The following is a 12,262-nucleotide window of genomic DNA, read 5'->3' as shown; positions in this document are numbered from 1 at the left end:
AAACTTGCTTTATTTTTGTTCTTCCCTCTTGGTCTTGCTTACTCTATGCTTTTCATGCTGATTCATGGTTGATTGGGAAGATGGAGACAGGTGGGTAGAAAGGTGCTTCTGTTTCGTTTAGATCATTTGTTCATGTTACACTGTCTGAACGACTTCTTTCTGTGTTTCTGTTTATCCTGATTCTAAGACACTTTATAGCTTAAAACGATGTGATTGCTATGGATTCTGGCAGGAAGAAATGTGACTGCATGAGGTATTCTTAAGTCAAGGCCTGTGTAAGGCCTAGCACATGTGCCTTTGTGGGGACAGAGCCAGGAGTGCAGTTTCCAGGCTCTCGGCCTCACATAGAAAGGTGCTGGCTCAGGTAGTAAATGGCCATCAATTGTGATTGGATGGCCACCAGCTGTGGCTAGTTGGCCGTCAGCTGTAACCAGTGAGCCATTGGCCACTAATATAACTGCCGTGGCTACGCTAGCAGCAAAATGGGGTCTGGCGAGAAGATGGCGGCTGAGCTAGCCAGCGGCGGAGTGAGGGTTGCGGATCGTGTGGCTCCTGTTTCCTGTGGCTCCAACCCAGCCGCCAGTGAGAATATAGTGGTGTGACTCCCCTACCTATGGCTCCGGGGGTGTTCCTTTTTGGCCTAGCCATATCCTGCGTTCTTATGTGGGGAGCGAGAGCAGAGACCCCGCAGGCCACCCCGCATGACAGCCTTTCTGTACAATGTATATACACCACCCTCTGAAATTCGATGCAGGAGTGACACAGCTATCTGTTTCAGGGCCGTCATGCTCTCATTGGGTGAGAAAATGTGCTCAACTTGACCCAAGAGTAGGACATCAAAAACCTTATTTCCATTGAGTATAATGTATAGCTAGGACTTTATACTCTGTGAGGAGTCTTACAGTGTAGAGGGAGTGTGACAAGGACAGAAGGGGCAACAGAGGTGGGGGGATGACACTAGCAGGCTCTTTGACTTTAAGAAAAACACATAATGTGAGATTTCTAATCTGTAAAATATATACTATAGTTACAGCTGCACTGTGTCTTCCCTGGTTGGTGTCAGAATGAAATCAGGCAGCAATCTGTGACACTGTGGGAATTATTAGTCAGGAACAGCCTGGGATGTCTTCCTGGAAGAAGTGGTCATGAGTAGCATGCATGGCCAGAGGGAACACGTGTAAGAAGGAGGAGGACTGGGGAGGAAATTAAGAGCAGTTTGTTTTTCACTCTGTCCCTTCTGATCACAGCAAAGCATCTGCTGAGACCATCATTTGTTCCTATTATGGAACCAAATTCAGGGATTCATGCTCCCGTCAGGTTATATCCCAGATGATCGCTCCTGACCTTGAAGTTGAAGGATGCCGCTTTTTTTGTGGTGAGATAGCTGTGCAGTGTCCAAGGAAGGCTGTCCACTGAGAACTCTTGTCCCTGTTCCTTCTGCAGGCTGGTGAACTCTGGCCTTACACCGGCTTGCTGTCCAGCTCTGTCCTCGGTGCTCAGTGCTAACCAGAATCTCACACACCTGTACCTGCGGGGCAATGCTCTTGGAGACATGGGTGTCAAGCTGCTCTGTAAGGGCCTCTTGCACCCCAACTGCAAGCTTCAGTTGTTGGAGTAAGTCTCTTAGCTTGTTATGGTGATGGGAACACAGTGTGCCTAAGGGTGGGGCAGTGATGGAGTCTGGGGGAGGGATGATGAGATAGTCTGTATCTGAGAAGGAATGGCGTCCTCTGCAGGTTTGGCTGATTACAGAATCTTGGCACTGGGAGGGGTTCTAGTTCTAGATGGTGTAAAGGTAAATACTAGAGTTCCTTTCTCCACAAATCTCTCTACCACAAAAGAGTGGGGGTGGTATGGCTCTTGTTTTTTAAGGAAATTTAGAGGGAGACATAGAATTTGGGAAAATTCACTTCACAAACTGCGATTACTAATTTGATCTGCATAATCCAGAATGGAATGGAAAAAATACTCTTACCTGAAAAGAAGAGAAGAATAACAATGGGCACATACGGTTGTTTCAAGCTTGTTAAGCCTTTAATTTTCTGTGTTTGAAACATACAGGCTATGATCTGGGAGACCTGGGGGATGGTAAGGGGACATTTTATTTAAGTCATCCTCTTTCTTGCAGACTAGACAACTGCAGTCTCACCTCACACTGCTGCTGGGATCTGTCCACACTTCTGACCTCCAATCGGAGCCTGCAGCAGCTGAGCCTGGGCAACAACGACCTGGATGATCTGGGGGTCATGCTGGTCTGCGAGGTGCTGAGACAACAGGGCTGCTTCCTGAGATGCTTGCAGTAAGTACTCTGCAGATGCCAGCTGCAGGGCCCAGAGTCCTGAGGAGAAGCTGGCTGGCCAGTGACCGGAATCCGAAATGGTTCATTTGTGCTCAGGCTGAGGTCAGGTGTTGCAGATTTTTTGTAGGGTGATGAGTCGTGAACTACATATTCAACTTCAGCCAGACATTTAGGATATTCAAGGTTCAGTTGGGTGTGGAAAGACTTTCCATCCATAGTCTTAAAAGAAACATTAGTCCCCAATGAAAGGAGCCAAATGGATTTATGTTTTTGTGAAACAACAAGTAGACCAATGTGAGCAGAGCAGAAGGAACAGGTTAGGAGAAGATGGATTTTCAGGAGCAGCCTGGGCTAGAGCGCGTGGGGTTGGAGATTCTGCCATGAATATTATTGCTCTAACTGGATGTGACAGGAAGGCACTTACTCATGTTTTAGCCCCACTCTCCATGTGCTACAGTAAGAAAAATAGATGCAGAGTAGCCTGGCAGGATGCCACCATAACAATCCAGACAAGAGGTGACAGTGGCTTGAACCAGGGTATGAGCCAGGAAGCAAGAAGTGGTCCCTGATAGGTTGTGCTGTCATAGCTGAGCTATGGGGTGTGCACATGAAGAAGAGCATCAGACGTGACACCGGGAGTTCTTTGGCCTGAGCAATTGACACAGTTGCCGCTGTTCGAGAAGGGGAAGGGACAGGTGTCAGAGGGGAACAGCACGAGTTTGGGTTTGGACACGTGAAGTTTGGGAGGCTTCTTAGACATCCAAGGGGAAGGCTTCTTAGACATCCAAGGGGAAAGGTCAGATAAGCATTTGGACACAGAATCCATGGTGGTATAAAGTGGGGGGTACAGCACATATGTGGTAAAACCAGAAGACTAGACGATATAATGAAAGAGAAAGTTTAGAGAAGAAAAATTACCAACATTCGAAACCCCAGTCACCACATGAGGACACAGCAAGAAAATGACTGCCTGCGAGCCAGGAAGAGGGTCCTTACCAGGAACCAGATCATCAATAGGAGAGTTGATCTTGGACTTCCAGACTCCAGAACTGTGAGAAATAAATATTTGTTGTGTAAGCCGCCCAGTCTGTGCTAATTTTGTTATGGCAGCTCAAACAGACTAAGACACTGGCAAAGATAAAGAACATTCCAGAAGACTTCAGACAGACATCAAAAAGGAACGAAAATAATATTTTGGAAGTTACAGAATGGCAAGCATTGCCACTATTTCCAGAAAAGGACTAGATGCTTAAGGAGCACAGTGAAGTGAGAGCAGTTACAAGCAAATGGAGAGATTTTGTCTGAATCATCAAAATGTTGGTAACCACTGAGACTAAGTGATGGGTACCTGGAACGTGTAATGAAATACTTAGAAAATCAAAGAAGCAAATCTTACCAACCAATCTACCAGATTAAAAGAATGTCACCAACATTATATATATATCTTGGTTTCAACCAAGCCATTGAACTCAGTTCCACATTTCCTGAGCACAGATATCTTGTCATGTACTGTATTGAGTTAAATTATTGTGTTTTTTTATTTTGCTGATGATATACTTCATGTCACAAAAATGTCTCATGAAGAAAATAGAGGAAGAAGATTTTACATTTTTTGAGTATTTACTATCTACTTAGCTGTGTGATGATGACTTTAACCAGGATTATCTCATTGAGGTATTACAAAACCAAGAAGCAAGTGTTTTTTCTATCAGTATTTTAAATGGAAAATGAAAGAAATTACTTGAAGAGGAAGAAGGAGCTTCTTAGACGGATGGTGGGGGTAGGAGAGTAAGGATAACTCTCCAGGCAAAAGGAAAATGGTATGCAGAGGTGAGGAAGGATAAAAGAGCAGACCAGGTTCTTAGAACTCAAAATAGAGTGAAGTTGTAGGCAAGAGGGCAGATGCAGTGATGTACATCTGGTCAGGGGTGGCCTTATGTGCCAAGATAAGATATAACAACTTTAGCTTCAAAGACGAACTTTTGAAGGTGTTTTGAACGTGTCAATATTATCAAATTTGCATTTCAAAGCTCCCTCTGGTGTTATTTAAAAAGGAAAATGAAGGTAGAGGGAACAGAAAGTTGTTTTTAAAATTAGGATTGTCCCCTTTTGATTGGTTAATCAGCCTCCTAGAAAGGCCCACTATTCAACAAGGCAGTGAAGAAGAAGAAAGAGCACGTGGTTTTCAATAGAATGGTAAGACACTCACACAGCAGCAGATCCTTAAGCAGATAATTTAAGGGTGTGAGGAACAAGGCTTGCAGATATCAAAGGGAGAGGGTCGGGGCAGAGGAAACAGCAAGTGAAAAGTTCTAGAGATGACAATGTTTCTACGTAGAACTAGACCAGGTTCATCCTTATTGCAAAGGTTTGAGCATGGCGGTGTGTGTGGGGGTGTTGTTGGTCTTGTTTTTGAGGATTTCTGAATGAAAAGATAGTGTGCTAGAAACATGAAGATGAGAAATTCCATAAAATTTAGCCAATGCAGTATGTTGGGACCACTGGCTCCCTCCCATCATGGGGACATGGCTGAGACACTCACTATCTCTCTAGTAAGAGCTTCCTGTTAGTCTCGTGACTTTTGCCAGCCCAGAGGATCACACTCCCCACTGAAGAAATCCTTGTTTCCTTCACTTGGCTTCGGGGGTGACACGCTCTCCTTTGGCTTTTCTCCTCCTTTAACTATTTCTGCCCAGTCTCCTTTTTGGCTTCTCACCATCCTGACTTTACACGCAAGGTTGGCCATGAGCTATTAACTGTCAAACCTGGATTGTGGGAGCCTGGGGATTCATTACACTACTCTCTCTATGTTTACATATGTTTAAACATTTTCGAACTTGAAGGTTACAAATGTAACAGAAACCACAGTAGGTCTGAAGGGTAGCACTGGAGAACTTAGAAGTGTGTGAGGAAAAGGGAAGTGAAATGAGATTTTTAAAGCCAAATACTCAGAGATTATTCATTTGAAGAGTGTTATCTAAGGCCCTCTATTTGCTTTTACAGGTTGTGTAAAATGTATTTTAATTATGCCACAATCTGCGCATTAGAGACACTTCAAGAAGAAAAGCCCGAGTTGACCATTGTCTTTGAACCTTCTCAGTGATGATGCAGGCAGGTTTGCCAGACACCAGTGTTCTGCGGCCCCTCCATCCAAGTGTGGACAAGGGGCCGTGAGCCCTCCTCCGTCGGGGTTAGGACCATGCTCTTCAAGTCTTCTGGTCCAGCGTGGGAGAGCACAGCTCGGCGGACGGTGCCTTTGCAGAGAGACCGTGAGCATCTCCTTTACCCCAGGTTAAAGCACCAGGGCGATGAAACCACCCACGCGATGCGGGTCTCCTCACAGCGGTTTAGCTTGCGGGTGTGTTCCTCTTGGTAACTTCATGTAACTAATTCATTCATTAAAGCACTTTATCTATTTTTCTCATTTTACTCTTTCTAAATCTCTTTTCCTTCATATCTTTTCCCCTTCTTTGTTCTGTTTACTTCTGCCATCTTTCTCTTAACTGACCATAACAGAACGAGTTACCTATGTATTTTGTTGCAATTTTGTGGCAGCAACTTATTTATTTTTAATTTTTGTAACAGTTATATTTTCTAATAAAATAATGCATGTTTATTAAAGCTGGTTGAAAATTCATAGACTATAGAAACTTTGTGGTATTTATTGAGTTAAATTGTTTTCTTTCTTTAATTTTAAAAAAGGGTACCTGGAGATCCTTTTACTTATTTACCTAAATTACTGAAGATAAATTAAATTGCTTTATACATTTAAAAAATATCTCTGTCAGATGATTCAGTTGTAAAGAATGGGGGAAAAATCACCTTACCATAACTCTGAATGTTGAAATGTCAGCTCTGGTAGGACAGGAGGAGGAAAGTCATACAAAGGAAGGTTTTAGAGTAGGCGGAGCCTACACTCATAAATAGACGTATTATGTACAAAATGCATTTTGCTGTCCGTTATAACAGATTATCTTAGATGTATCTCATCCCAGGATTTATCTCATCTACCACACTTCACATAGCGTTAAATCATTAATAAATATTGATTAGTTGCTTCTCTACACATGGGACAATGTCTTGAACCCATGGAATCGTTCAGGATAGAAATACTACTTTCGCTGTCAAATGAATCATCCAGACTCTGCTACTCAAATTGTGGCCTACGGACTGTTAATATAAAGAGCTTGTGTAAGAATGTATTAATAAATCAATCACATTGCTAAGTATGCTTTTGAGATAAGCTGACTTTTCTTCATGGCAAGTCTTTCTCAATAAGGAAGCAGTATGTGATTTATGTTCCACTTTAAACTTTGTCTTGTATCTTGAGTAACAAGTATTTTGAGTAACTCTGATCTAGATATTGTTTTTCTGAATCTTGGTGAAGTGAGCTATTGCAGACTACCTCTACATGTAAACACCTTTATACGTAGGATAAAATATAATTAAAAACACATAGCTATGCTGGAAGGAGAGAAAGAAAAACTTCTGGGCACTAGGAACTTAAAACTGGATTGAGTTTGCCCCTCAGTGACCCAGAGGAATAGCTGTATAGATAAAGACCCCACAATGTAATTATTAATATGGAAAATTCATGATGTTTTCCATACTAGTAGAACTAAAAAATAAGTAAAGTTGCTTGATATAAGACCGATGTACAAATGTCAAAGGAATGCAGTTGGAAAAGAAATCTTGCTTTTCAGCCATCCTAATAAAGGTTGGGTCAGTCATGAAGCAGCAATGGATGCTAAAATCTAAAGTGAAATTTAAATGAAGAGCAGGATACTTGTCTGGTCTGAAAGTATCTCTCCGCAGTTGGATAACCAGCAAAAGAAAAATAGTATCTATATAAAGAGAAGAAATTGGACAGTACCCTGAATATCTAATATAAAATGTCAGTGGGGGCAGATGGATATCTACTTTCAGGTGAGATAACATAAGAAGGAACCAACACCACCTATGCAGGACTGTGGCTGAGAATGCATACCCAGAATCTAATTACCAGGAGATGCCAGACAAACTCCAAATAAGGAAATTCTATTAAAAAGGAGGAGGGGACTGTATTCCTCAAGAATGTTGGTGTTGACAATGGGTAAATCTTGGGGGGTAGGAGGTGTTATAAGATTGTTCTTTATACTGTTCTTGTTCTTACATCTTGTCTGTACATATAGTTTTATTTCCAAATGAAAAGTTAAAAAATCAAAATAATTAACAGCATTCCTAAGCACCTGCAATTTGAAATGTAATAAATATTCTATTAATCATAGCAATAAAATTTATCAGATATCTGAAATCAATCTATCAACAATTGTACAAAACCCATACAAAAGAAGACCTAATGGAGAGGTGTGTCATGTTCATGGATGGGAAGCGTCTGTAGCCTGCCATGACCATGCCCCCTCTCACCCCAGTAAACTAGAACTCAATTCAATTGCAATGAGCACGCTAATGGGGATTCTCATAGAACTGAGCTGTGGCCTCCACTGTCTGCACATACGTGTTGGGTGTTGCTGCTGTTATAATGGGTGTTAAGAATATTTCTGTGCTTGAACCATGCCATGTTCTCTATAGCTCTGTGTTATGGATTGAGTTCTATTTCTACCCCCCCAATTCATATGTTGAAGTCCTAAACCCCAGTACTTCAGAACATGACTGTATTTGAAGATAGTCTTTAAAAAGGTAATTAAGGTAAAATGATGTCATTAGGATGGACCCTAATCTTACTGGTGTCTTTTTAAGACGAGATTAGGACACACTTGTATAGAGGGAAGACCATGTAAAGACACAGGGAGGAGGAGGCTTGGCCTGCAGAACGGTGCAAAAACAACTATCCATTGTTTAAGCCCCCAGACTGTGGCACTTTGTTATGGCTGCCCCAGCAAATGGATGTGCTCTATGAGCTCAATAGCAGTGTTACTGGGCAAAGTGCATGCCCTTCAACACTGATCCTGATATCTAAATTATATACAGATACCCAAGTGAGCCTGGGGCAAATGGATGCCCAAATAAATGATAACAAAATTGTAGTATCAAGCATATAAAGTAAATACTTGTAATTGGGGATATAGGACTCAAGTAAACTGAAGCCGTTCTTCCACTTCCTAAAGGCAACCTTCAGTTGAATTAGATTTAAGGTCAAACACAGGAAGGGGCTGAGTCCAATGAACTTGGGTCTACTGGGGGCAGCCTGAGGCACATTGTAACCATGACCCCAAGTCTGCTGATCATGTGGTGGGGTGGCATTTCCCAAGGTACTCTGCACACATCGCCTGGGAATTGGCGAAAGTGCAGATTCAGGCTCAATGGGTCTGGGGTGGGAGATGCAATGCTGCATTTCTTACGGGCTCCAGGTGACACTACCACTACTTTTCTCAGGCTTGAGTGGCAAGGCGCCGGGGCCAGGAGAGAGATGTGTTGGTATGTAAAGTCGGATAAGAATGGCACTTTGTTCAGGCGAGTGCGCTTGTTCCTTCTACTGCTGGGCAGAGGGCCTACATCAGCAGCTCATACTTTAGTTGCTTTCTCGTTACTTCAACACCGCTTAAACAAGTCCCTGCAGAGTGCCACTCTTGTGAAGACGGGTCTCATTCTCCAGTTGGAAAGTGTGCATGTCGCGTATAAAACAAACACAACAAGACTCAATGTAGAGAAGAAGGCAGACCAGCTGGGGGCCGCAGGACCAAGGAACAGTGTGGTGGTGAGGTCTCACTGGATTTCTTTGTTCGCTTGTTATTTTTGACTCATACATCCCAGACATGGAGCTGAAGAAGCTCTTTTGAACAAATGGTGCTAGAGAAATTGGACATCCATAGGCTAAATAAACACATAAACACAGCTAAACTAAACCTTACACTTTGTGCAAATATTAACTCAGAATGGATCGTGGAGTTAAATGTAAAATGTAAAACAATAAAACTTTAAAAAACAACATGGGATAAAATTTTTACAGAGAAACAGACGTCATAGGAATGGCGGCAGCGGGGCACATTTTCTGAGTTCTCCTCCGGATTTTATTACAAACGGGACATATAACCCATCAAACAACTCTTCGCTCATCACGCAGAACAGCTAAGAGACTCCTAAGAGACTCGTGTAAGGATTACTTGAAGCTGCGCAAATTGGGCGAGCAGGGGAAGAAAGAAGGGAGCGGAGAGGAAACGCGCGGTCGCGCGGTGGAATCAAGCCGGCGGCGGCGGCCGGCGGTAAACTGCAGCTCTAAAGACACAGGGAGATATAGAACACGCAGAACAGCGGGGAGACTCGTGGAGGAATTTGCCTGAAGGTGTGCGCGGATTACAAGCAGGGGAGGAGGCGGGACAGCGAAGTGGAAGCGCGCCCCCCCACCCCCACCCACGCGGAGCCGAGGCCGGCGGCGCCGGGACTACGGAACGCAGACTCCTGGAAGCGGAGCACAGGCCGTGCAGCGTTGCTGCGCGGCTCCCAGGTCGGACGGAGGCTCGTGGAAGGTTTGCTTTGAGGTGCACTAGGTGGGCGAGCGGGGGGGAGGAGCGTGCTCACAGAAAAAGTGGAGGGCAGCACCCGGGGCTCTAGAGTCCCACGGGAGCCCAGGGTGTGGCGGAGAGCGTAGGGTCCAGGAGGTGAGCTCTTTCCCTGCGTCCCACAGTTGATCGCTCCCGCCGGGGCGGGCAGCTCGTGGGCCCTAGGGCAGACAAAGAACTGAGACGCCACACCTGGGCCCCTCACCGCGCTTTTCGAATCCTCCCCCCCGCCCTTCCAGAGACTCAAACTACCCCTAACTGAGAAACAGTGTCAGATTACAGAGGGGCGTCTGCGCTCAGGCGCTGGGAAGATTGGCAGCCGGCTCTGACCATCGGAAGAGGCTGGGAGGAGGGGATTTTCGCTGGACGAGGAGAGAGGAGACTCCCACACCCCCAGCCACCACCTTTTCAGGCCTGCGGGAGGAGTGTGAGTGGCTGGCCTGGGAGGGAGGAGACCCCTCCATCCCCAGGCCCCACCCTTTCTGGCTGGCCTGCGGCGGGGCAAGGGCAACCGCGGAAGCAATCCCTGAGTTCAGCAGTAAGCGGCAGTCGCAGCTCCCGGCTTTCAGCAGTTTAGAGATCTCCCGCCCGCCCCCTCCCACTCATCCTTGGAAGGAGGGCCCTAAGCCTCAGGAGTACTGGGCACAGGGCTGTTGGAGCTACTCTCAGCGTGCATTTGTGCAGGAAAGGACAGAAACTGCATGGTCTCTCTGAAAACTGTCATCCAGACCCCTCAGCCCCTCGCATTTAAATCTACACTCCCAAATTCACTCTGGGCACCAGGTGACTAGCGATGCCTGCGCACTAGGCAGGGAACTCTTTGGCACAGCGGAGGACAACCTGGAGATCACCTGGTGGGCTTAAGCCAAGACTGGTGCTGCTTTCTGTTTTGCTTTGCTTGGTGGTCTTTATTTTTATTTATTTTTTTATTTTTATTTTTTATTTTTTATTTATTTATTTTATTTTATTTTATTTTTTTCTTTCTTTCTCTTCTTTTTTTTTTTCTTTTCCTTGCTTGTTGTGATTTGCTTTGTTCTGTCTTTATTTCTTTGATATCTTTGCCTATGTTGAGTGGGGATTGTCGGTTGTATTTTACATGCGAATGTACTTGATTTGTTTTCCTTGTTGTTGTTGTTGTTGTTGTTGTTGTACTTGGTAACTTTATTTGTGCTGAAACTGCCCTACCAGGGCCCAGATTAAGAGGCACAAGATTCAACATATCCAGAAGCCAACTCTGGACCAAACCAGAGTACTACCGGGTTTGACCTACAAGTCACCCATGGAAGGAGGGCCCTAAGACTCAGGAATACTGACCACAGGGCTGGTGGAGCTACTCTCAGCGTGCATTTGTGCAGGAAAGGACAGAAACTGCATGGTCTCTCTGAAAACTGTCATCCAGACCCCTCAGCCCCTCGCATTTAAATCTACACTCCCAAATTCACTCTGGGCACCAGGTGACCAGCGCTGCCTGCGCAATAGGCAGGGAACTCTTTGGCACAGCAGAGGACAACCTGGAGATTACCTGGTGGGCTTAAGCCAAGACTGGTTCTGCTTTCTGTTTTGCTTTGCTTGGTACTTCCTTTTTTTTTTTTTTTTTTTCTACTTGTAGTGATTTGCTTTGTTCTGTCATTATTGCTTTGATATCTTTGCCTATGTTGAGGGGGGATTGTCGGTTGTATTTTATTTGTGAATGTACCTGATTTGTTTTCTTTGTTGTTGTTGTTGTTGTACTTGGTAACTTGATTTGTGCTGAAACTGCCCTACCAGGGCCCAGCTTAAGAGGCACAAGATTCAACATTTTCCAGAAGCCAACTCTGGACCAAACCAGAGTACTACCGAGTTTGACCTACAAGTCACACACCCAGAGGGAATTCTCTGAAGGCACAAGAGCCCATAGAGGCCAAACCTCATTTAAGTGGCCAACCCTCACCCAGCAGAACACCCTGTGGTGAGCAGAGCCAAGTTTCACAACTAGACGGCCTAGGAGTTAAGCCCACCTACTCACAAGCAAAAAGCAATCAAAGTTCTTCTTGAACAGGACGATGTACTAAACACACGAGTCTCCTGTGGAGCACATGCAGAGAAGAACGAAGTAGTCCAAGTCAAATATAAAAGACACATACTACATAAGATAACCCAGCAAGAACTAAGAGCTTTAGGGGATCTTCCTAATACATCAAAGCAAACACAGAGAGTCAGTCAGAATGGGGAGACAAAGAAACATGTCCCAAATAAAAGAACAGAAGAAACCTCCACAACTGGAACCAAATGAAGCAGAGGTAACCAACATGTCAGAGACAGAGTTCAGAACACTGGTGATAAGAATGTTTAAGGAGCTTAGAGAAGACATAAAGAAGGATATAGAAATCATAAAGAACAACCAGTTAGAGCTAAAAAAGGATGTAGAAATCTTAACGAACAACCAGCTAGAACTAAAAAACACAATTACCGAAATTAAGAACTC

At 44.4% G+C, this 12,262-nt stretch overlaps 1 protein-coding gene across 2 annotated transcripts in view; it reads left to right on the top strand.

The window, feature by feature from the left end:
- The window catches only part of NLRP3 (NLR family pyrin domain containing 3), a gene marked incomplete at its 5' end in the record, with an annotated part of 46,019 nt that extends 40,084 nt beyond the window's left edge, over positions 1-5,935 (top strand). For both annotated transcript variants that reach the window (XM_081035406.1, XM_081035405.1), the window contains 3 exons: positions 1,444-1,614; positions 2,129-2,299; positions 5,303-5,935. In XM_081035406.1, coding sequence (XP_080891532.1) covers positions 1,444-1,614; positions 2,129-2,299; positions 5,303-5,402 — 442 coding nt within the window. In that variant the 3' untranslated portion in view covers positions 5,403-5,935. The remainder of the gene's footprint in view (positions 1-1,443; positions 1,615-2,128; positions 2,300-5,302) is intronic.
- Between the last annotated feature and the right edge of the window lie 6,327 nt (positions 5,936-12,262).

Source organism: Rhinolophus hipposideros, assembly GCF_964194185.1.
Source record: "Rhinolophus hipposideros genome assembly, chromosome: 23".
NCBI lineage: Eukaryota > Metazoa > Chordata > Mammalia > Chiroptera > Rhinolophidae > Rhinolophus > Rhinolophus hipposideros.
This window is presented reverse-complemented; position numbering and strand designations above follow the sequence as displayed.